Raw genomic sequence first — 26,653 nt, 5'->3', positions numbered from 1 at the left:
CACACATATCATATGTACACAATAATAAATAAAACAATAAAAAAGAAAAGCCCTTAAAAACAATTTTGAAGCATAAAGGAAAAATGCCCTTATTTATTTAACTTAAATGTCTTACCCCTTAAGTATTCACATTAATACATCTTATAGTACATGTGAAATATGACAACATGTGAGTTATGCAAAGTATACTATATTAAAGAGCAAGTCAAATAGCAAAGGACCTAACAATTTTGGAAATGCTACTCAATCCTCTCTTTTTCTGCTTTATTGATCTGGGCAAAGTATAAATGCCTGGAAACAAAAGATAGAATTTGCAGTATTTCCCCAATGATAACAATTAACTTTCCCACCATGAAGTAGCCCGTGCAGCCTAAGCTAATGACATAGAAAGGAGAAGCTCCTACAGTAACAGCAGTCCTCTGGTCTGTCTCACATCATTATGGTAAAGGTGGTTTTCTCCAATGCAGGCTGGCCCAACCTTCTCCACAAGGGGGTGGGCGTAGACATTCTTGCACAGAAGACAGTATGGTCACTCTCACTTCTGCAGCACGATTTGCTCTCATATTTACATGGTATTTCAGGGAGTCACCTACTCCACTGTATATTCCGGTCATATGACATCCAAGAGCATCAGTAGATCATCACCCTGACTGAAAAAAGGTTAAGCACACATATTTTTCCCAAGAGTAATTATCTTTCAAATGAACCAGGCAAAAAAAATTCTTAACACTAATGCAGTTTTTGGAATCTCAAAAGAACCAAGTTAGAGAAAGTCCCAATACTATTTTAGAATATGGGTTATCTTGTATTTTGAAGACAAGGTTAAAGGACATTGGTAACAAAAATAAAGGAAGGCCAGCCCACCTTGAGTACAAATTTTGGCTCTTTCAGTTTTAGATGAAGAGAAGTGGTGTGATATACAGTCATTTAGTAGAATTAAAAAAAAAAAAAAGATAGGAAGAAAGTCCACACAAGACAACACACAAAAATATCTAAGATCAAGAAACACTATGATTCTGCATAATTATACTCTAGCTGAGAGATAACATAAGTAGGATATGGAGGACCAAGAGTCAATTAATTAGCTTTAGTTTTGCTCTGAAAGCTCAATAAACTTCAGATAAATAGGAAACCTCACAAGCAGCCCACTGTTACACTGTTTGCACTAGACAAAAAGCAGTTACCTGTATGGGAGCCAAAGGCCTGGCCAGGTATGAACTCCGGACAATCAATCAACTGAGAGAAGTCTGTTTGTGGCACATTTCGTGGAGGAGGACCTGGAATTGGCCATTTTTCTGGTTCTATCTTTTTCCTCATTTTCTCATCCACAATTTCTACTTCGGTGCTATCCTTAAGTGCCTGGCAATAAAAATTTTAAGCATTAAAGTTACATTCAAGAGGTCTTAGTTGTATGCCTTATTATTTCTAATCTAAAAATTTCAAGTTAGTAGATTATAATAATATAGTTAATGTGTCTAAGATAAACTGTGACTTACTGTTAGCAACAGAACAATTTTTTTTTTAGGCATACTGGCCCATGTCTGTAATTTCAGTGATCAGAGGCTTGTGCCAAGTTTGAGGCCAGCTTGGTCTACACAGAAAGCCCTGGGCCAGCCAGAGTTAATAATATATAGTAAGACTCTGTCTCAAAAAAACAAAACCAGAAACAGAACTCAGGAAATGGGGGTAGGAGATAAATGGAGGTAAGCAAAGTTCTAAGTCATGCTAGGGTACATAGTGAGCTTGAGGATAGGCTGCTCTACATGAAGCCCTGTACTCCCCAACTCCCACTGTAAAAAAAAAAAAAAAGTAAATGAACAAGCTGAAGCTACAGCTCATGTCCTAAAGTTCTTCCCTGACATGATTAATGTCCTGGGTTTGATCACAAGTACCCCTAAAAAACCCAGGTATGGTGATGTGTGCCTGTAAGACAGCTTTCACTCAGGTGGTAGGGGTAAAAAGATCAAGAATTAAAGGTTATCTGTGCTATGCAGGGCCCTATCTCAAGAGAAATATATAAAAAAAGAAATCACACTGAATACTAACAAGGAAACAACTGACTTATTGGCCAAAGGTGAGGTAAATAAAAACTGTGTTTCAGATCCTGTGGGATTTATTTCTATATAGAAAACAACCTATGGAATCACTTAGTGGTGCATGGACTTTGCATTCTGTGTAGTGGTTTGGCCTAATGCTGCTTGTAGTCTAATGTTAATTTGGGTCCCCCAAACTGCCTACACCAGTGTCTGCATGTAGCTTCTGAGAACCTACCCCCAGTTGGTTCTGACTGGTAAATAAAGATGCAGGCAGTCAATGGCTAAGGAGGGCAGACAGAGGCAGGACTTTTAAGATTGGGCTTGGGACTTAAAGGGGAGAAAAAGGGAAATCCTCCATGCCAAGACAGTGCAGAAGAAATAGATGTGAAGGAGCCAGAAGAACACAGCCCAGTTGGGCAGTCCTATGGGTCCAGAGCAGCCAAGATAGAACACAGAATTTAGTAAGCTGTAACTCGGAATTATCAGAGGGAGGTAGAGTCTATCAGTAGTGGAGGTTAGGCAGTAGCCCAGCTATTGTGGTGATTAAGGCATATCAAAATATAAAGGCTGTGTGCCTTTCATTCAAGAATATTAAGCACTGAGGTGGTTAGCGAACCCACTGATGTCAAAATTTTTTTAAAAATTAAAACAATTCTGTTTTTAGTGAGAGAACGGGTGGAAATCAAAAGAAAATAGTTATTCATTATTCATGCCTTCTAAAAAAAATTAGAGGATACCAACAGCCAGACATGATGGCACATGCCTATAACCTCAACAATAAGGAGGGTAAGGTAGGAGGATTAGAGGATTACTATCCTGTGTCAAAGAAACAAGCAGACAAAATTCTAAAAGGAACAACTTTATACAAAAAATTCAAGCATCTTAAATCTTAAAAACTCTTCAAACAACAAAAAACTGATGGTGATGATGGTACACACCTTTAATCCCATCACCCAGGGAGGTGGAGGCAGGAGGATGTCTGTCAGCTCAAGGCTTACATAGGTCCAGGAAAGCCAGGACTACAAAGAGAAACTCCGGAGTCAGAAGAAGGAGGGAGGAAGGGAAGAATGTAGCAGGCTGGCTTCCTGCTGCTGCTACATCCTATGGGAGGAGCTGATGTGGGAGGAGGGAAGAAAGGAGGGAGAAAGAAGAAGAGGAGCTAGGAGAGGAACTGGGGAGAGGAAGAAGATGGCGGCAAATGTCAGAGTATCTCTAGCAGTCTAAGGTAGCAACTTATAAAAATGTTAAATATTGGGTAGCAACTCTAATTGTATGGGCATCTTGTTAATTGAGCATTTCCAATTAGATAAAGCCTTTGGCTAATATTAAGCTTTAGAATCTCATTTATACCAGGTACCACGTGGATGTCTGGTATTGTCAGAGCCATCCCCCATGCTGGCCTTTTCTAGTCTGGAACATGGTAGCCACATAAGAACAAGCCAGATTGTGTGTTGCTGTTTTAATTTACCATTACAAACTTTTCATTATTTTTTAAATGAATATTTACCTCCAAGATAAGATTAAGGTTCGTGGTGAGAGCTTGCACACGGTGAAAACCAGCAATCAGGGAAATGGGCAGGAATCCCTGCTCATCCATCTTTCTTCGAAGAAAGAAGTCCCTTTCCAAGTTCTCTATGCTGAAGTAATACTCACTAAAAAAAGAGGGCATGAGTTCATCCACTCATTCAGCAACACAGATGTATACCCACTGCTTACAACAACTATTATCAAATTATTCTCTTCTGGCTAATAATACTACTATATTACAAGTTAGGTAAAATATACATAGACTATAACATAGCATGCAGCAAACATGAAACCAAGCAAAACCATGCTCAATTGATAATTTTTTACACACAAGCAGAAACTTATTAAAGATTAATGCTAATAGTTAACTAAACTTAAGTATAACAAATTAAAATATAATTTAAAATTCTTTTGTTTATATTGTTCAGAATCCAGCCATATACTTGCTGGGTAAGTGAAAATTCTACAGCCCTGAATTTTTCAATGAGTCACTCACTGAAAGATTCCATTACAAAGCTACTCCATCTGCTTCATTTAAACACTAAATAATAACAAAGCTAATGTATCAGTTTACTGCCTCCCAAACACCAGGAAGAACAGTGAACTTTTGTTTTGAGTGTCTTTTGTTGATTCATACTCAAACATAAGGTACTTTGGTCTCCCCTGCTCGCAAACTAACAACATACTAACATTGTATGTTAGGACCCCTAGCAACCAACACACAAGTAAGTAAAAAACATGCCAACATAGTAACACAACCATGCGTAGCTTGTAGAAACCCAGGCTTAGATTCTCAGCATTTCTAAACAAAGGGAAGAATGAATATAATATGGCTAAGAAAGAAATATCACTGACTCCATTAAGTCCATGGAGTGAAAGGATACAGACAATGCTTAGACAACTCAGGGTTAGAGTTATTAAGCACAGACCAACTTAATCTTTCCCCAGACAGATTGTAAACAGACAACTATCAGTCCGACCAAAGACTATACACTTAAGTCATAAAAGACCCCGAAGAAAAAGTATGAAAGAACTTGGAAAACATACATTTAAAGTATCTATATAATAAAATAAAAATAAAAATCTAAAGACAAAGATCAGCATCCCAGATGAGAAAAAAAGAGAAACCATGGTGACATTGTAACAGGCAATCCTACAGCTTCCCAGACCCAGAGAAAGTTCTCGGGAGGCAACAAGTTAGGAGAGAGCACACAACTTCACACTCCATTACTCCATACGAAGTAATGGAGGTATACATCTCCATTACTTCGTAACCTTGAACTACTTATGAAAAATTCTAACCTAAGCACGTCTAAATATTAACTGATTTGGGGTAACATTTCACTTGTTGGAGAGGGGAAAATTACCCTACTTTAAAAGCATAAGAGCTAAAGCTGGTATCTATCAGTCAAAGTACAAAGTTCTCATAGAGCTTATTTACTGACATCTCGGCAACACTAATAAATCAAAGTTGTACATTCTGATTCTAATCCCAGTGCCTCAGAATTTTGTCTGAGATTACAAAATCTGGGACATTACACTAGATATTTGATGTAGTCATAAATTAAAACTGTACTTAAATACAGATTCCTAAATCAGTAGTAAGCTTCCCTTTAAATCCATTGTGAAAATCAAGCTCTGTAAGTAAATCCACAAATCACTATTAGCTAAAGTCTATGTTGGGTTACAAACATACTAATCTTAAATCTGAATGACAAGAGATTATTCCAAAAAGAAATAATCACAGTGTTAAAATTTAGCCCAGTGTGTGACAGAGTAGTGAGTGAGTACTTGAAAAGTTGAAGCAGCAGGGACCAGAAGTTTCAGGCACTCCATGAGTGCCTATCTCAAAAGGAAAAATAAATAAAAATAAAAACTTAAAATTTAAATATTTTTACATCAAAAAATTGTTATAATATTTTCATTTAAAGTGACTAAGACTAACCATTAGGAATAAATAGTAAAGGAACTTTATATTTTCATCTCCCTAGTTATCTCAGTTGGTTAGAATGTAGTAATAGTAAAATAATATTTGGCACCAAAGTACAATAAAAACTTTTTAAAAAAGACAAAACCACAAATGCAAACCCTAATCCATCACTTCTCTAACTAAGCACTAGACTAGAAACAGCCTAACAGCTCCATTGAGCAAAGTGTGAACTCACATCTCTAGTATCTCTAAGAGACATTCCACGGATGTTTGCCAAAAACCCTGCCACTGAAACAACAAAAAAGGAGTCATGACCAATGTCTGACATTTTGCTCAGTGTCCTAGGGGACATACATGTCCTACCTTAGCAGCTCTGTATTCTACACACTGCATGACCAAAAACTGTCAACAAGGAAGCAGCTCTGCTCCTCCCTCATTCAGCACAGTGGAGGCCGGATTATCCTGACAAGGAGTTGCATATTCCCCGTCAGGTCTCAGAAGGGACCTAGCAGTTCAGAGTTACAAAGAAGACAGGAATAATGGTATGAAGTTGACAGGAACTTTCTGGCCATACAGGCCCTTTTCTTAGTTTTGTGTCAGCCATAACAAAAGAAGAAGAAAGAGAATAAGCCAAGTTGCTCTGCATCTACTACTAAGGCAACCAAAGGTGCCTGTCTGACACTAATGAAAAGGTAATTCCTAGTTAGAGGAGGGAGAGTACAAACTCTTTTTTTTTTTTTTAATAAAAGTATGTGTTTTAAAAATGCTTATGCCTTTTCAAAAAAAGGACCATTTTCCTTTATCATGTAAGGTAAAGAAGTAATTAAGATTTTACTCATTTGGTTACACAAGTTACTTAGGAAAGGTTGGGGTTTTTTTTGTTGTTGTTTATTTGTTTTGTATTTTTTAATAGTTTCCATGTTATAAAAATGCCATGCAAAACATAGATTTGGAATAAGCAGAGTTCTGACAGAGGACTAAGGTCTGACTTAAAAAGAATTGCCTTTTAATAGAGGTCATGAAGAATTCAGAGCTTAAAAGATAAAAAAAAAAAAAAAAGCAGATAATGCAGCAATCATTTGCTATTTAAAATTTTTGAAATATCAGACACTATTTTAATAATTTACAAGTGTTTTTATTATTTTTTTCATATTTGATTTGCTTTTTTTTCATATGGTTTTGCAATGTGTCTCAGGCTACCTTTGAACTCATAGTAATGCTGCCTCAGACAACCTAGTGCTGGAATTACAGGCATGTACCACCACACCCTACTCATTTATAAATTTTAATATAAATATCTATTTGCAAATGAGACACATTTTACTTATTTTAAATAATATATAGAAGTTTGTCTTATTTTTTTCATACTTACTCATTATGCAATGACATTTTAACTACTCTTTAGAAAATTACAGGAATATGAACAAAGAGAAAAATTTGTAGATACCTATTTTGCCTAGAAAAAAAAATATTCCTATTCTGTAATTTTACTATTGCAGCTTTGAAAATGTGATAATAGTCAGATATATATAAGTTTGCTACAGAAACAGACTTCAGTGCCCTGTGTTTGTCTGACATGTACTTACATTTGGCGCTTAATGTACTCTTTAAGCAGTGTTTCTTCCACAGGATATACCTGTACACCTGTTCCATCATCATAGTAATACATCATGCTGGTGTTAAGCTCTGTAGGAAATGGCTGCTCAGTCCTTTCCCCTGGCTCTCGATAACCATATGGATAATCAGAGTTCACTGGATACAAAGTAAAAGAAAGGTGATCACAAATTAAAAAAAAAAAAAAGCAGTAAACATAAAGAGAAGAAATCCAAAATGAAGACTTCAAACACAAAACTGATTTTACTGTCAAACTAAAATGATTAGCTGACCCATCAAGCCAGAGGACCACTGAGATAGCTCAGCAGGGAAAGGCCCATGTCACCAAGCTAATACTCTGTATATAACCTCCAAGTCACTCATGGCAGAGAGAACCAACTCCTGCAGTTTGTCCTCAGATTTTTCCACATATACACCATGGCACCCTGACCTAAACCACACACATACAAATAAAAATGTAAAAAAAAAAAAAAAATTAACAAAATAGAGTTAAAGAAACCAACAAGACTATTTGCTAATTTTTTTTCAAAGCTCGTACACGGAGGGAAAAAACCTCATATCATACATCTAGAGTTTCCTCGACCTCGGCCTCTTCCTCGGCCCCGGCCTCTTCCCCGGCCTCTAGTGGAACCTCGGATGGTGCCACCTTCACTTCTCACACTGGATACTTCATCTTGATCATCTCTCTTTTCTCTATCCCGTCTCCAACCTTCAAATAAAAACATTCAAATTTACAGTAAAATAATAAAATAATCTCTATGAAAATATAGTTACTACTTTCTTTCCCATCTTTTTTCTCTTTGGATTTTAAAAGTACCTTTTATTTATTCTTCGATAAATTCATGTTTATACAATGTATTTTGATTATAGTCACCCACTACCCACTCTCTTGGATTTCTTTCTTTTTTTTTTTTTTTCCAGACAAAGTATCACTATGTAAATGGGGCTGCTGGCATTGAATTCAGAGATCTGCCTGGGGCTGCCTCCCAAGTGATGGGATTAAAGGCAGGTTAATAAGCATCAGGCCTGGCTCCCCTTAGGGGTTTTTTGAGGTGTCTGATTTGGTAACTCAGGTTGGCATTAAACTCTTAGAAATTCCTGCATAAAGTGCCATAGTGATGAGATTACTAAGCAGAAGCTACCATATCCTTCTCCTAGTTGATAGTAGGCTGTATTTAAACACCAAGAAATCCAAGGGGACTGTCAATATCTTTGGGATAAAAGTGGGTGGGGATAAGGATTCTGAGCATTCTGTAGAACATTCTGTATTAAGTAAATGCCACACTAGAAAAACAAAGAGGTCCTCTACTAAGAATATGCTGTTATATACATATTTACAACACTCCACAGCTATTGTATCTACTTCCCTAAAAATACACTTTCTATAAAACATGTAAGGAAGAAATACTACCATTCAAATAAAAGGTATGTTTTTAAATAAAAGAGAAACTGAAAGCACATAAAAAAATTCAGACGAAGAACTAGAGGAATTGTATCTATAATATTCTACAACTCTCTGCAGACAGGAGGTTATTCTCAAACTCAGAGATCCCCATGCCTATACCTCCTGAGTGCTGGGATTAAAGGCATGGGCCACCATGGCCTGCAACAAGGATTTTTCAACCTCATCCTTTTGATGCTGGTTAGACAAGAGATGGAATTACTCTATGTGCTATTCAGATGCTTTACATCACCGATCACTTCCACCCATTAGACAACACCCTAGCATCTATTCATTCTTCAGTGAGGACATACAGCATTCTCTCTCCTACTGAAAGCCAATGCCCTAGACCCTATAACGCCATCTTCTAAGCCACTTTGTAATTCTTTGTAATTTATATGTCGGTTTATGTATGGACTTTTATCTACCACATGTGAAGAAGAGCCCACAGATGTTAGAAGAGACTCTTGGATCCTTGGAACTATAGTTACGTATGGGTGGTTGTAGGCTGTCAAGCAGGTGCTGGAACCTAACACTGACCTTCAAGAGAGGTAAACATTCTTAACCACTCAAGCCTCTAAAATATTCTTGCTAAAAATGGTTACATACCTACAATCCTAGCTATTAGGAGGTTAAGGTAGGAGGACTTTGAGTTCAAGGCCAGTCTAGGCAATAATATTCAGTGAGATCTAAAATAGCTAAACCAAATAGTCCTTCCTTAACCCAAAGTAGGACTTATTTTACATCATACCATAATAAACTCATAAAAAGTTTAATGTTATTTATACATAAAAGTCATTTTTTAAAAAGTATTTAGATGTCAGGCACTGTGGCACATACTTTTATTCCCAGCACTTAGGAAATAAGAGGCTGGTAGATCTCTGGTTTATATAGAAAAAAAGTATTTCTACTAGAAATTAATAATTAGAAATTAATCATAAAGAAACATGACCCAAAACATAACCCAAAGTAAAGAATATCTGTTTAAAACAACCTTATTATCTTGCAGGGAACAGTCCATACCTTTAATTCCAAAATTTTAACTGAAGGCAGAGGCAGGCCAATCTCTGAGTTGAATGTCAGTCAGTCAGATCACACAATGAGTCACAGATTGCTACACAGAGAGACCCCGTCTAAAAAACCATAATCATCACTATCATCATCCAATTATCATAAAATAAAAACAATGTCAAAGAAGTCAAAGCAGAGAAACTGTTTTTTGTTTTTTGTTTTGTTTTTTTCCAAGACAGGGTTTCTCTGTATAGCCCTGGCAGTCTGGAACTCACTCTGTAGACCAGGCTGGCCTCGAACTCAGAAATCTGCCTGCCTCTGCCTCCCAAGTGCTGGGATTAAAGGCATGCACCACCACCACACAGCTGCAGAGGAACTGTTAAGAAAATGATGGAGATTAAGGAGAAAACCAACTAAGGCAATGTGAAATGCCAGACTAGATGTGGAGACAGAGAGCTTTAAGAAAGACTAGAAGCCTAGAGTGATAGCACCTGTCTGAAATCCTAGCACTTGGGAGGCTGAGGCAGGAAGATAACAAGATACATAAGTACCTGACTAGACAGTGAGGTCCTATCTCAGAATAAGATATGAAATTAAGCTAAGAGATGGTGGCACACATCTTGAATTCCAGCACTCAGGAGGCAGAGGCAGGCTGGTCTCTCTGACTTTTGGAGGCCAGCCTGGTCTACAGAAGGAATTCCCGTCTCAAAAAACCAAAAAGATAAAAAACACCAATACTGGAATAAGGTTATAGACAGTTACATTGTGTTAACATTCAGCCTTGTTGTTTAGTGCCATAATTACACTACTCTTTAGACATGTCCTCTTAAGATAAGTAGAATTAAAAAAAGAGATGTGTCCAGTTTACTCTATACAGTTCCAATGGTAAGTGCTAAAGCTATGTTTCTTCGAATTCATGGCACTCTTGGGATGACACTTACTTCGTGTATCACTTTTTCTATTACTGTGTGCTGGTTTATTTGCTTCAGGTTGACATCTAGAGCTGTTCCGGGACCCAGGTCTTTCCTGGCTGTCTGGTCTCACATCATCTAAGTGGAGTGGCACCCATTTGTGCTTATTAGCTTGAAAAACAAAAAAACAAAAAAAAAACAAAATCATTTCATGATAATGTACAATTTACATTAAGACTCTGCAATTTTAAAAGCATTCTGAATTTTAATTAAAGGTTCAGTCTGCCTTTGAATGGGTTATTTACAGAATACCAAAAGAATTCTTTTCATTCTTCTAGCCCAATCTTCGGTTAGTTTTGTGCAAATATTTCTCACTACCAAGTGAAAAGCCAGTAAATTAAAAAAAAAAAAAATCAATAGAACCAATATCCCAGGGGCTGGGACTTGCTAGTGAAGCACATGGACCCCAAGTTTCACCTACAGCACCCACATAAAAGCCAGGTCTAAGACGCCAACACTCAGGGCTTGGGAGGGAGAGACAGGAAAATCCCTGGGGCTTGCTGGTCAGGTTTCAGGTTCAGTAAAAGAAATAGCCAGGCGCTGGTGGCACACGCCTTTAATCCCAGCACTTGGGAGGCAGCGGCAGGCAGATTTCTGAGTTCGAGGCCAGCCTGGTCTACAGAGTGAGTTCCAGGACGGCCAGGGCTACACAGAGAAACCTTGTCTCGAAAAACCAAAAAAAATAAAAAAAAAAAAAAAAAAAAAGAAAAGAAAGAAAGAAAGAAAGAAAGAAAGAAAGAAAGAAAGAAAGAAAGAAAACTCAGAGTAACTGGCCTCCATACACTTATGCATGCACACACAAACCAGACACACAAATACATAAACCACACAAAAATCATACATAAAAACAAATCCAGAGACTTTGGCTTCAGAACACTGAAGTAGTCATTTGTCTAGTATTGCTACTAATAAGTTTCTCAAAAGCATGTGAGGAATAAGCATGTTTCCTCCTTGATACAATTTTCTTTGCAGACATTATATTACCGCTATTACAGACACACTGAAGACAAAAGAAGCTGAACAAAATGGCTCATGCCTATAATTCTAGCTCCTGAGAGGTTAAAGCAGGAGGATTTCAAGTTCCACTCTGTCCTGGGACACACATCAAAAATCTAATAAAAAAAAGTGGTTATATAAATTTCCTCTCTCCCTCTCTCTCTCTCTCTCTCTCTCTCTCTCTCTCTCTCTCTCTCTCTCTCTCTCTCTTTTTCTCTTTTTTCCCCATGACTGGGTCTCACTCTGTAGCTCTGGTTGTCCTGAAACTGAATCTGTAGACCAGGCTATCCTCAAACTCACAAAAATCCATCTGTCTCTGCCTTACAACTACTGGGATTAAAGGTGTCCACTTACTGATGTTTAATTTCAATTGTCAACTTGAAGGTATTTGGAATCATCAAGGAAATGAGCCTCTTATCTATAAGATATTTTTAGATTCTGTTAATTAAGGTGGGCCAGAGTTAACAGTAGCCAGCACCATTTTATAGGCCAGAGAACATAAGAGCAGAGCAAAAGCTTTGTGGCTTTCTGCTGCCTGGGGATGAAATATAGCCAGTAACTCCAGACCCTGCCACTATAACTCCCCCACCATCAAAGACTTATCTTTACCATAATCAAAAATGAATTAGTCTATTTATAAGTGGCTTTTGTCACAGCATCAGGAGAAAGGAACTAATACACCAGTTGTGGTGGGTGGTTCAGAGAGAGAGAAAGAGACAGAAGGGGGAAGGGGAACATGGAGGCTGACGTTCTCGAATACATCTAGGTATTGGGTTACACTTCTGATTGTATGGGCATCTTATTGAGCATTACCAAACTTATAAACCCTTTGATTAACATTTAAAAAAAATAAAAATAATACAAGCTGGCCTCAAAGCTGCACTCTCTCTTGCCTCAGCTTCCCAAGTGAATGGTATGTGCATGCCACAGCCCCATCAATAAAATATAAGAATATAAATTTGTCACTGGGTACAAGCCTTTAATCCCAGCACTTGGAAAGCAGAGGCAGACGGATCTCTGAATTTGTGGCTAGCCTGTTCTAAAGTGAGTTCCAGGACAGTCAGGACTACACAGAGAAACCGTCTTGAGAAACCAAGGGGGAAAAAAAAGAATGTAGGTTAACATTATCATCTTCATTGAAAAAAACCCACATGCAGTAGGTGCACAATTCATGGCTTAACTATTACTTAAATTTATCTGGCTATATATAAAACACCTAACTTAGTATTGACCAATCAATTTCAACTAAAGCAACAGAAACAAATTTTAAAGCAAAATGACAGGACTTTCATATGTATGAATTCTAGACAGCCATGAGCACTATTACAGGGAAAAATTTTTAACAGTTACTTATTCTGTTCTAAATCAAACTTTGCTTAGTAGATCAAAGGAACCTAGTCCTTAACTCTTGCAGCTACGATTATTTAATAAAATATTATTAATAATAAAATAATTATTAACTAATAAAAGACTTAGCCAGTCATGGCTGTGCAAACTTTTATCCCTTTAATCCCAGCATTCAGGAGGCAGAGGCAGGACAATCTTTGTGAGAGGCCAGCCTGGTCTACATAGTGAGCTCCAAGACAGCCAGGACCGCATAGAAACATCCTGTTTCAAATAAACATACAAGTTTTAAAAGACAATGATTCAAGAATGTGCTGTATGTGCTTAGGATATGATAAACTGGTCCTGAGAGCCACGAAGTTAAATGCTATGGGCTACAAATATATCTTGGTGTGTCATTTCACCTCTGCAAGAGTAAATGCCTTCCTAAGGAGATCAAACTCTTCATTTTAAGTTACTTGAATATTGCCTATATCTCTTGCTGCTCATCTTAGACTCAGAACCCTGAATGAGTATAGGCTTTCACCAAGCTTGCCCATAAACACATGAAGACATGAAGAGTCCAGAAAAAAAGGTGGAAAACAAATTAGGGCAGTAAATTTTTCCTTCATAACTTAATCTTTTCAGGGAAAACCTTGATTAAGACTGGGGCTGGAGACTAAGAACATGAAATGCTATTCTAGAAGACCTAGTTCCACTCCGAGAACTCATGTTGGGGAACTCAAAACTGCCTACAACTCCAGAGATTAAACGCCCTCTTCTAAATTCCATGGGTATCTGTGCCCACATGCATATACCTATACAATGACACACACATGCACACACATAATTAAAAATAAAATCTTGAAAAAAAAATTGTCAGATGTGCACTAAGGAGACAAGAAAGGTAAGTTCCAGGCCACTCTGTGCTACAACAAAAATAAAACCAAAAACTCCTCAAGACACTGACTTAAATTGTTTTTCACTTTTTCCCTTAGAAAACCAGTTTTTTCATTTTTTCAGAAATGCAGAGCCGGGAGGTGGTGGCGCACGCCTTTAATCCCAGCACTTGGGAGGCAGAGGCAGGCGGATTTCTGAGTTCGAGGTCAGCCTGGTCTACCCAGTGAGTTCCAGGACAGCCAGGACTACACAGAGAAACCCTGTCTCAAAAAGCCAAAACAAAACAAAACAAAACAAAAAAAAACCCAAAAAATGCAGTAATTAATTTCAATGTAAATTTAAAAGAATACTGTAATCTAAGAATATATCTGCAAGAAAATCTATAAAGAATCTTACTCCTTTTTTTTTATACAGAATAGAGTTTAATACAAAAATAAGGGGCTGAGGCAGGCCAGAAGACCACCAACAGGCCAAATCAGTTACTGCCGCAGTAGGTTCAACATGTGACAACAGAGAGACAGGTAACTAATACAAACTCATCACTATGCATCCTTCAAAACTTCAAGTTCCAATGAAGACTCAGGCCAGCTCACCTCTCTTCCGCTGGCTGCTTGATTGAGCCTCATCCTCACTGACATTCTCAATAGGACCATCTAGTTTTGCTTCCCGGTTCTCTTTGCTCTCACTGTTGCTTCTTTTTTCAATCTTCTCTTCTTTTTCTTTTCTAATTTGTGGCTTTTTATTTCCTTGGCTGATAACACTCTGAGACTGCCAAAAAAAAAGTATTCTGAATAGAATCATTTCTATTAGCATTTCACTAAAAAAGTCAATATACCTATTCTAAATATTGCTTTAAAATCCAAAAGCAAATAACTTACCAAAAGTAAAAAGCTGGGGAATAGGGCACTTGTCTAGTAGTATGCATAAGGTAAGGGGTTAGATCTCCAATTTCACGGACACATGAATATGCTGTTATCATTCGTCAAAGAAGTACAAATTAACCACATATTTATTTACCACAATGGATATAGTTTTAATTGACCAACTTGAGCTGGAGAGATGGCTCAATGGGTGGGTAAGAGCACTGGATGGTCTTCGAAAAGAAGGAGTTCAATTCCCAGTATCCACATGGCAGCTCACAACTGTCTATATAACTCCTGTTCCAAGAGATCTGAAACCCTCACACACATACAAGCAGGAAGAACACCGATGGACATTAAATAAAAAAAACTGACCAAAATAATAGTACTGAGACTGTGAAATAACTGAAATTCTAAGATACTACCAGTGGGGCAAGCTTGGCAGTTTCTTAAAAAACTAATTGATAGCTAGTATATGATCTTGCCACTCTTTTCCCTACTCATCTGCTATGGGGAAAAAAAGGAAATTTCTCTGCAAAATTTTAAATAGAGTTTCATTTACAGTAACTCAAATGTCCACAGATAAGTGAATGAATGGACAGTGTTAAAACTGAATTGAAATGTATTACTGACACACAAAGCATAATCTTAAGATAATAGTACTAGAGTAAGCCAGAAACAGTGCTTCCTACACTATTCCACATACACAGAAAATATAGTTTGTAGTAGCAGAAGGCTTAGCAGGACTTGCTAGATGGCGGGGATGGTTGCAACACTTGCAAACAGGAGCCAAGCTCATTTCCTGGTTCTGGTAATGGGTTTACATGCACAGTCTGACAACAACCTATATCACATTAAGACTAGGTATGGTGATATACTCCTTTAATCCCGGCATTTTATTGGCAGAGGCAGGGAGATCACAATGCTTTTGAAGGCAGCCTAGTCTACAGAGTGAGTTTCCAGGATAGCCACAGTTATATAGAGAGACTCTGTCTCAAAAATAAAAAACAAACTCCCCCACAAAAAAAAAATGATTAGGGGCTGAAGAGATGGCTCAGTAGTTAAGAGCATCTTACAAAGGACCTGAGTTCATTTCCAGCACTCTGTTTCTCACAACCACCTTTAATTACAATTAATTACAATTCCAGTCCTTCTGACCTCCATAGGCACCAATTATGCACATGGTGCCTATACAGGCAAAATACTTAAACACATTAAGAAAATTTAGTTTCTTTAGTTAAAAAAATAAAATTTACTCCTTTTTGAAAAAAAGAAATCAGAATATGTAAACATGTCACCCCAACTACCAAGGATACAGCTAGATATGGAAATGTAAATAAAAGTATTATAATTGGGTAAACCTATAAAAAGGATAGCTGTCAAGTTTGTTCCATCTTATCAAGAGATATAGTCATATAAAATATAAAACTGATTTATTATAACTTATGTGGTCATTATTATAAAAATGCACTCTAGGATAAATGTTAAGCCACCAAATTCATTACTAACATTACTTTGTAGGAAAGGATATTACAAGTCAAAATAATCCTACTGATGTGCCACATCTTTACATCCATCCATCACAATAATGCTGAAATAAAAAATTTCTCTTTAAAACAGAAGTAAAAAAAAAAAAAAAAAACACTTACCCCAGTGTTAACCAATTCACCTGGTGTTGGCCAGTTTGCCATATCACTGAAGTCACTAGCCTAAAAAGTAATAAGTGTTACAACTGAAAATGATTTTTAGAATTTTTAAACAGAAAAAAGAATTACTAAAAGTAATTTTTGTAGCCTAGCATGGTGGTACATGCCAGCATTCTTAGCATTTAGAAATAAGAGGAACAGGAATTCAGTATCAACCATGGATGAAAAAGGCTAACCCGGGCTACAATGAGATCCTGTCTCAGCAAAAGCAACAAGCTAGATATAGTGGGGTACACGCCTTTGATCCCAGCAAGGAGGCAGAGGCAGATGATCTCTTTCAGTTCCAGGCCAGCCAAGGCTATGTAGTGAGACTGTCTCAACCACAGGGGAAAAAGAAATAACAAAATCAAATAAAGCAATAGTAATTTTTAAAATTACCTATACTTATTTATATTTAGACTTTCAACAACTTTGAAGTAAAAATTCAGTGGTCTTAAGATCACACTTCAAGCAGAACTGTTTCTAAACCATTTAAAACCATTCCTGTAAAAGCATACCTTGTTGGATTTCTTTGTCTTGAGTTTTCCTGCTTTTATAATTTTGGGGGAACTGAGCTCTAAAGAAAATATAAAAAATTGAATTTTACAAACATTTCATTTAATAAACTTAGCAAATGAATATTATTTCAATTTTAGCAAGTTAGCATAGTTACCACTCCCAACAAAATCTAAGTTTCTGGTTCTCAAATTCCTAGAAAGATATCAACTGTAATATGCAAATTTAAATGTTACCCACATTTTAAAAGTGGAAAATACTAGCTGGGCAGAGGTGGCACACACCTTTACTCCCAGCACTTGGGAAATAAAGGCAAGTGGATCTCTGAATTCAAGGCCAGCTTGGACTACAGAATGAGTTCCAGGATAGCCGGGGCTACATAGAAAAACTTTCTCAAAAAAAGAGTTGGAAAATACTAATTTACACTAAACTGAGAAACCAGTCCTTTTATTAATAAAATACAACGTAAACTAAAACTGTAACTTCTTTAAGTAAAATTCTACTCTACCCACCTTCTTGACCTCTCATTTTTATTTTGGCATGTCATATGAATGTGAAGGCACATTCTACAGCCCAGCCCTCAACTCACTTTGTAATAAGATAAATTATTCTACATAATACATTCACCAAAAAACATTTATAGTGTTTGTTATTAAGACTTCAAACTACGTCTAAGAAATAAACAGGTTTGGCGACCTTAATAGATTATACCCAGTGTCTCTGTTAGTGATTCTGTTGCTTGTAAAACACCATTGCCAGGGGCTAGAAAAATAGCTCAGGGGTTAAAAGCATTTTTCTTCTTGCAGAGGACCCAGATTCAGTTTCTTTTCTTTTCTTTTTTTTTTTTTTTTTGGTTTTTCGAGACAGGGTTTCTCTGTGTAGCCCTGGCTGTCCTGGAACTCACTCTGTAGACCAGGCTGTCCTCGAATTCAGAAATCCGCCTGCCTCTGCCTCCCAAGTGCTGGGATTAAAGGCGTGCGCCAGCACCGCCCGGCTCAGAATCAGTTTCTATAGCTCTCAACCATCCATAAATAAAATTCCAAGAAACTCAATACCCTCTTCTGACCTCTGTGGACACTAGACACTCACGATACACATACTTAAATGTAGGCAAAACACTCTTTATATACACATATAAACTAAATAAATTTTTTATATTTTTATTGGATATTTTATTTACATTTCATATGTTATCTCCTTTCCCCATTTCCCTCCCCACACCTAGGAACCCCCTATCCCATTTCCCCTCCTCCTGCTTCTATGAGAGTGTACCCCCACCCACTCACCCACCCACTCCCAACTCCCTACCCTCGAATTCCCCCACACTGGGGCATCCAGCCTTCATGGGACCAAGGCCCTCCTCCCCCACCTAGGCCCGACAAGGCCATCCTCTCCTATATAGACAGCTGGAGCCATAGGTCCCTCCATGCATGTTTCCAGGCTGGCGATTTAGACCCTGGGAGCTCTGGTTGGTTGGTATTGTCACTCTTCCCATGGGGCCACAAACCCTATCTGCTCCCTTAGTCTTCTAACTCCTCCATTGGGAACCCCATGATCAGTAAATAAGTCTTTTAAAAGAATAAATAACAGGGCGGTGGTGGCGCACGCCTTTAATCCCAGCACTTGGGAGGCAGCGGCAGGCAGATTTCTGAGTTTGAGGCCAGCCTGGTCTACAGAGTGAGTTCCAGGACAGCCAGGGCTACACAGAGAAACCCTGTCTCGAAAAACCAAATCAAACAAACTAACAAAAAAAGAATAAACAACAACAAAACTACATCACCAAAAGATGAGGAAAGCACTTGTTTATTAATCTTATACCTCCAGGTTAAGAGTCCATCAAAGGGGACCTAGAGGCCGGAGCTAATTCAGAGGCAATGGAAGGGCTGCTGCTTACTGGGTCGTTTCTAAGATAATTAGAAAATTATCTTCTTGGATAATGTTAGTTCGAGTCAAGTTGACTAAATGAGCAAATAAATTGAAATAATAAAAAATAAAACAACAACAACTAACCAGGATACCCAGAACCCAGCCACACAAAAGAAAGTAACTGGTCTCTGTAGAAATTTGTAGGTTGGTGCTGTAGTTCAGTGGAAGGTAGACAGCTTATCCAACACACACAAGGTCAGTGCCCCAAACAAGCAACACAGACAACCATTGATACACACACCTGTCATTCGCTTTAAAGAATGCATGTGGCAGATCAAAATGCCTTTAACTCCAGCAGTTCAGAGGCAGAGATAGGAAGATTATCTGAGTTGGAGGCCAGCCTGGTCTAGACAGCAAATTCCAGGGCATCCAGGGCTTTACAGAAAGACCTTGTCTCAAAAAATAAAAGAACCAAACCAAACCAAATCAAAACACACACACACACACACACACACACACACCAACAAACAAAACCCCAACTGTCTTTTAAACCAGGTGGCAGCTCAGAGGCAGATGGATCTCTGTGACTTTAGGGCCAACCTACCCTACAGAGCTAGGTGTAGAACAGCCAAGGCTACATAAAGAAACCCGGTCTTGAAAAAAAAAAATTAAAAAAAAAAAAAAAAAAAAGGAAAAACCAGAAGATAGCCCAGCCACAGGGCCAACCTGCAGTGGGAGCTACTACAATATATGTGGTGGAGAACAGGAAAGAAAGAGAAGTGGAATGGTTTGAGCACTAAGAGAGGTAGAACTGGAGACTCGGAGTCTGATGTGAGTAGCCGGTCCTGCCACCTGAGGCCATAGTGAGAAGTTCAGGCCTGTGCCGAGGGCCATGTCTATGTCCCTGCCCATGCAGCAGCAGGGAACTGTGTCAATGTACATGGGTCATATTACCACCAAAGTCCTTGTGAATTCCCTAGTCTGGGCTGCTGGCTGGGACCATATTGATGTCTAAAAGCTGTGCAGAGCTGGCCCCATTCCTTACTGGCTGCAGCACTTGGGAGAGAGGGCCCTGCACCTCCCCTGGGTACCACAACAGAGCTGGCCCTGTTGGTGGGGGCATGGGTGAGTCAGAGAGAGCTAGCCTCTCTCCTCCCCCCTTGCCACCTGGGGCAAATGGGAAAACTGGCCCCCAGGTCCTAACAGTGGGAGAGCAGGCCCTACTACCTCACATGGGCAGCACAGCAGAGTTGATCCTGGTGCTGGGGGAAAGAGGATGAGCTAGCCCCAAGGGTGTGAAAGTGGGGGGTGGGAGGGTAGCTGGTCCTGCTCCTTGCCTGTTGTGACCTTGAGTGAGCTAACCAAGGCAATGCTGGAGAGCTGGCCCTGGTGGTATGGGTGTGGAAGAGCTGGGTACCTGACCAACTCAGCTACCACCCAGGCCCAGATCCAGGGCTTTGAACTGGCCCAACCCACACCTAGTCCATCTATGAACTGCTGGAGCACAGTCTTGCAGATCCAAAGCTGAAGGCTCTCCATGACACAGGGCAACAACAGGATAGCTCTGTTGAGGATTCAGTATTGATAGTGTAGCAGAATCCCGAGGCCTTGAACTTGACTCACTACAGTGAACATTTGCAAGTAAAAATGTGTAGACAAAGGGTTATGCTATGTGACACAATGTGACATACTATAGCTTCCACAAAGAGACTTGTTCTTTGTTGATTTTTTGGAGGGAGTCTTTTTTTTAAATTTTATTTTGGGGTGAAGGTTGCAAGGGTGGACAAGGATGGAGAGATGTTCTAGATCCTTTGTAAATCTTTGTAAAGGGATGGGGATTGTCGTACATGATGTGAAATTTACAAAGAATCAATAAAATAATTAAAAACAAAAGAAAAAAAAGAAAACTGTCTTTAAGCAAGGCTTTTAAGCTACAGTTGTGTTTTATATTTATCCATTCCCTCCCTCCCTCATTCATTCACATTCTGAGGCAGGGCCTGGATGTGTAGTCCCAGCTGACTTGAACTGGTTATACAGCCCAGTTAGTCTCAAAACTTTCAGTGATCCTCCTCTCTTTGCTTTCCTACCTAGTCTTGGGATTACAGGGTAAGCCACCACAACTAGCCATACCAGCCTGGGACTGGGAGAGTCTACCATCAGTATGTGCTATAATAAGTCAGTTAGTGTTTCTCTCTCTCTCTCTCTCTCTCTCTCTCTCTCTGTCTCTGTCTCTGTCTCTGTCTCTGTCTCTGTCTCTGTCTCTCTCTGTCTCTTGCACCCATGTACACACACATAACTGCTTCCCCCACATCATAAAACTAGAGACTGATTTACAAAGGCTCTAGAACACTTATCAACAAGGCAATAGGGAGGCTCAAATAAATTACCTTTATTTTATTTATGTATTTATTTTTTGGAGATAGGGTTTCTGCCCTGGCTGTCTTGGAGCATGAGTTCTCTCTCCCGTGAATCTCCTCTCTCAGATCTGCCTGCCTCTGCCTCTGCCTCCTAAGTATTAGGGTTAAAGACAGGCGGCACCACTGCCCAGCTAACTATAACTTAAAAAAAAAAAAGATTTATCAAAGAAAGATGGTAACACAGCATCGTGGGATGTACCTGTAATAATCTACAAATACATGGAATAGATAGCATATGTATGTGCACACATACATGTATGAATAAAACATATCATGCCATAAAACATATACCTTGGCAGTAATCAACATTTAACTGGACTTAAGATTCATTCAACAACAAATAGGGAAATCAGTCTGGTACAGGAAACTTAGTCAACTATCCTGGTTTAGTGAGATCACAGCTCTCAGGAGTACCTACAACCAGTATTTTACTAGGCCAGCATAATTCCTAACTACATTCTAAATATTTGTCCTTTACCCAAGTGTAGTTTTTCCCTTCTCATCTAGGAAACCTGAAACTTCTCTTTAAGACGACAATCAACCAAAATACAGAGTTAGGGAGCCCAGTCCTATTGGATATAACTACAATACAACTCACCTACCTGTAGTTCAGGGAACATTGCAAAAGAGGAGGAAGACAGTAAGAATGAGAGGATCAAAAAGTTTGCTGTGAGATCAGGTCTCATAGTAATGTCAGAAACTACAGCCATAAAGTTTTACCAATGTGACTACCTAAACAAGGACAATTCCTGTAATAGACATTTCAAAGTGGACAGGGGAATAAACACTAAGCCTCACTACACAAAGAGTTACAAACTACAAAGGCATGCTATACTGAAAGAGGAAGAAATAGTCTTTCCCAGGGAAAAACAAATAATTATCCAATAACAAATGGTCAACCCTGCAAGCATACATACAAGTAACATACAGAGCAAGTTGTACTGTGTATAGGAGGAATATGAATACATACATAAGAATAAAAATGAAAAAAGAGGCCATAAAGTTGAAAGAACATTGAGAAGTATATAGGAGGATTTGGAAGGAAGAAAAGGTGGAAATGAATTATAGTATAATTTCAAAAAATAAAGGAAATAATAAATAAAAATGAGAGTATAGGACAAAGGGGGGAGGAAAAGCCATGGGAAAAGAAACCAAAATCTCCAATAAAAATATTACTTGGGGGCTGACACATTTTGTCAAAAACCCAGGTTAAATTCCCAGCACCCACATGGTAGCTCACCAACTGTAACTCCTACAAGACTGATTTTTACTGTAAATCACAGCTACAAGCAAGTAATTAACCAGTCAGACTGTTATTTAATGAGGGCTTATTAAATAATTACAACTACTTAACACAAGCTTAAGATGGTTTGGGAAGATCTCAGGTCAGAAGTCTTAATACTGATCCTAAGATATTCCTAAGTGGGCTTGACTTTGCCTGAAGTGTTTTATCTGGTTTCCCCAAAACAGCAATATACCACCAGAGTCGTCCTACAAGTGTGGAGAGTGTCTAAAACATGGGAGCCATCAAGAATCTGTCTCACTTTTGTCTAGAGAAAGCTAGGCTGCTGGAATGGCTAAGAAGGTAAAGGAGCTTACTACCAAGCCTGACTGACCTGAGTTTGATCTCCAGAACACACATGATTTAAGAAAAGGAACAACTGCCCCAAAGCTGTTCTCTGATCTTTACATTAACCACCATGATGCATGCACACACACTCACTAAACAAAAAATTGTAATGAATAAAGTCTGTGATCGGAACCTAAAAAAAGACTCCCCATGCCTCCTATAATGCATCTACCTCTAATAACATGGCAAAAAGTTGTGGATGTAATTCCTTCACTTCATTAATAAGAGTAATAGTTTGGCTGGGATTAAAATCATCTTTCTCTCAAGAGTATCCTATTTTGTAAAATAAACTCTAGAAGCATGCTATCAATTGACTGATAATTTAATATAGCTCAATCTACATTCGTTGAATCCTAAATGATCTCTGGACATATTAGATTGCTTTTCATTACTATTATTCTCTCTTTTTTTTTCTTTTTGTTTTTTGAGACAGGGTTTCTCTGTGTAGCCCTGGAAGTCCTGGAACTCACTCTGTAGACCAGGCTGGCCTCGAACTCAGAAATCCACTTCCTTCTGCCTTCCAAGTGCTGGGATTAAAGGTGTGCGCCACCACTGCCCGGCTAAAAAAGGTGGCTGGAGAGACAGTTGTGGGTGCTGGGAACCGAACGGCTGAGCCATCTCTCCAGCCCTATATTTTTCAAATATTTATTTCACTTTAACTATGTGCTTATCTGTGTCTACATGCATGTGAGTTACAAGTGCCAAAGGAGGTGAGAAGAGAGTGCTGAGCTTCTCTGGAGCTGCAATTACACATATCCTCTCAAAAAGGATATCTTAAGCTCTGAGCCACATCAGCGGCCCTGCCTCACTATATTGCTTTGGCTAGTCTCAAACAGTAGGTGTAGTTGACCCTCCAGTCTCAACTTCTGAGTAGCTGGGACTGTAGGCATATGCCACTGCACAGCTTATTATGCCCTCTCTTTAAAATTTCGTCTTTGGGCTGGTGAGATGGCTCAGCGGTTAAGAGCACTGACTACTCTTCTAGAGGTCATGAGTTCAAATCCCAGCAACCACATGGTGGCTCACAACCATCTACAATGAGATCTGATGCCCTCATATGGGTGTCTGAAGACAGTTGCAGTGTACTTACATATAATAAATAAATAAATCTTTAAAAAAAATAAAAAAAAATAAAATTTCGTCTTTCAGAAGACTCCTTATTTTTATTGTTTGTATATGTGCACCCATGTGCAAACACCCTCGGGGGCCAACGGGCAATAGATCCTCTAGAACTGGGTGAGCCAGGTGTGGGTGCTCTGTCAAAAGCAATAAGCAGTTTTAACTACTGAGCTATCTATGCAAGCTCTAGCTCACCCTATTCATTTTTCTTAGGAGAACAAGAAGGCCATGGCATCTAGCTTGCATGTAGAAAGCACTCCTGTAGCCAAGCAGTGGTGGCACACGCCTTTAATCCCAGCACTTGGGAGGCAGAGGCAGGCGGATTTCTGTGTTAAAGGCCAGCCTGGTCTACAGAGTGAGTTCCAGGACAGCCAGGGCTACACAGAGAAATCCTGTCTCAAAAAACCAAAAAAAAAAAAAGAAAGAAAAAAGAAAAAGAAAAGAAAGCACTCTTGTTTTAAGTACTGTAAGATTTGGGAGCAGTGGCTCCTTCATACCCATTACCTCAGCTATTGGGAAGGCCAAGAGGGAGAGGTCTGGGTTTGTTGCTAGCCTCTATAATTCAGAAAAATGCCTTTTCAAAACAAAAGACAAATAGAAGACATGAACCCATCCATGTCATTAATTTACAGCACCAATAATCTTACCAAAAGTCAACTAGCTAGTCAACTACACTATTACCTATTTCTTTCAGCACTGCATTCCTACACCACACTCTCTAAGTTACCCATTAGACACTGTAGACGAACAGCTTAGAGTCAGCATTGCCACCCTGCCACAAATCTGAAAAAAAGCATTCCTAATAGTGAAGTGACACCAGGATGTAAGAGTTGTTAGTACAGAAACATTGGTACAACTGGAGCTCCTTTTCATTTTGAGAAAAGTCTGTCTACATAGCCCTGGCTGTCAAACTCACTAAGTAGATCAGGCCGACCTTGAATTCACAGAGATCCACTGTCACTCCCTCAAAAGTGCTGGGATTAAAGGCCTGGCATCTGATTTTCTGAGACCTGGTCTTGAGTGTAATTCAGGCTGGCCTCAAGCTCATAATCCTCCTGCTGGAATTACAGGTATGGCCCCCACACCCAATAAGTCACTGTACCCTTAATCTAAGAAGACTGGAGAGCCAAGGCACAAGTAGGTTAAACTGTTAAATATTTTCCCAAGGAATCTGCAATAAAATTCTTGAGGGGGTTAGAAAATCCGCACACACAGCTCGATGATAAAGCACTTGCCCAGCAAGCACAAAGCCCTAGGTTCATCCCCATATTGGAGGGAGGGAGGGGAAGAATCTCCAGTTCACTTTGAAAAGTTTTAAAGTCTAGAAAACTGGGTTTATAAAAACTGTGTTAATATTTGGTAGTTCAATAAATACTATAATGCTAATACTATGTGTAAATAGTGATCAAAAGCGTTTTCTACTAAATTTTAGTCAGACTTGGTATGCCATGTTATTTAGCAATGTTAGCAAACAGCTCTTTTCAGCTGACAAGAATTATGCTCATACAAGTCGGAGAGCAAGATTCAGTGTTTTTGTTTTTTCTCCTGAAAGTGCCAAAATTTAGATTAAAAATTAATGAGGAGAGCAGAATGCCTATAATCCCAGCAACTGGAAGGAGGCCGTGACAGGAGGATCACGAATTCCAAACCTGTCTGGGCAACACAAGTAAAGTTTCAAAAAGCAAACAAAATAACAAAAACAAATAAATTAATGAGCATTTCTGCTTGCAAAAGGTAAAAAACTAAATTAGTTCAACATTTATCTCCCCCTACAGGAGAGATACAACAATCACAATTGTACACGATTCCTTCACTGCGTCTGACCCTCACAACCCCTTAAACAAACATGCTCAAACTTCGGCTGTTCCACCGACTCTCCCCAGACCAGCGAAAGAAAACTTGCCAACAAAATAGCCGCAATTTCCACAGAAAAAGCCCAGTTATTTTAGTGCAGTTTAATTTTAAAAACAAATGTAGAGTTTCACTCAGCATTTCCATTCTAACTTTTTTTCTTTTTGAAAGACTTAATAAATAAATACCTCACTCTGGCTTCGAACGCCTAATCCTCTCTATCAATAGGTATGCGCCACCAAATACAAGCCAGTCTTAATTTTATTTTCTAAACTGCAGTTGCTGCAACCCAAATGAAGCCCCAAGGGCCATATTGCATTGGTCAGCATTCGAACGCAATGGCACAACCCAATTTCTAACGCGCAGGCTACCGTGGGACCAGCTGGGCGACTCGACTCTGAATCAACTGTCCTGTCTCAGGCATTCTGAAACACAACCACACAACCGAAAAACACCTAATACCGGCTGCGTTCAGAGCCACATCTACCTAGCAGCTTTCGGAGACTTTCGTTTCACCACTTTACTTCTGGAGCGAGCCCAATCGCGCTTCCACTTACTCACAAATCCGCTCGTCCCGACTCGCTTCCACTCTGTGGCAAGTTCGCGGAAACTTTCCCACAGGATTCACCGAGTCCGGGACGCCGACACGTGAAGCCACGAGCCCAGCTCAGCCACGCTGCCCAGTCACCCACGTCGTGCCCCTACCCGTCAAGGAGAACCTGAGGTCCCACCTCTTCCTGTCGCTCCCTCTCCCAGATGTCCATTTATGTAAATGGGCACACTGAATGACACCTAGGAACCAAACACCTCCCGCGGACCGCACTCACCCGCCTCCGGGGAGTCCTGAGCGGGCGGCGGCACGCCGGTGCCCACGGGGGACAGGTGCTGCGGCAGCTTCTTGGTCCACGGGTTCCCCTTTGGCGGCGGCGGCGGCTTGTCCTCGGGGCCGGCTGCCGCTGG

General features: G+C 39.3%; 1 protein-coding gene across 1 annotated transcript; it reads right to left on the bottom strand.

The window, feature by feature from the left end:
- Positions 1-63: 63 nt before the first annotated feature.
- Positions 64-26,653, bottom strand: LOC114617265 (la-related protein 1B-like). Its single transcript, XM_028762839.1, has 10 exons — positions 26,521-26,653; positions 16,813-16,871; positions 16,259-16,318; positions 14,343-14,517; positions 10,501-10,641; positions 7,673-7,816; positions 7,080-7,245; positions 3,544-3,688; positions 1,185-1,359; positions 64-650 (listed from the first exon to the last, which is right to left on the bottom strand). The coding sequence occupies exons 3-10, from the start codon at positions 16,298-16,300 to the stop codon at positions 631-633; spliced, it is 1,008 nt and encodes a 335-aa protein (XP_028618672.1). The 5' UTR covers positions 16,301-16,318; positions 16,813-16,871; positions 26,521-26,653; the 3' UTR covers positions 64-630.

Source organism: Grammomys surdaster, unplaced genomic scaffold (genome assembly GCF_004785775.1).
Source record: "Grammomys surdaster isolate TR1022 unplaced genomic scaffold, NIH_TR_1.0 62, whole genome shotgun sequence".
In the NCBI taxonomy this organism is placed as follows: domain Eukaryota; kingdom Metazoa; phylum Chordata; class Mammalia; order Rodentia; family Muridae; genus Grammomys; species Grammomys surdaster.
This window is presented reverse-complemented; position numbering and strand designations above follow the sequence as displayed.

Bases quoted from the DNA above. Each gene is read 5' to 3' on its own strand.
- LOC114617265 (XM_028762839.1), bottom strand. From the start codon at position 16,300: ATGGCAAACTGGCCAACACCAGGTGAATTGGTTAACACTGGG. The intron at 1,360-3,543 runs GTAAATATTCAT...TTTTATTGCCAG, and splicing joins ACCTTAATCTTATCTTGGAG to GCACTTAAGGATAGCACCGA. The intron at 651-1,184 runs GTAACTGCTTTT...ACCTTTTTTCAG, and splicing joins GGCCTTTGGCTCCCATACAG to TCAGGGTGATGATCTACTGA.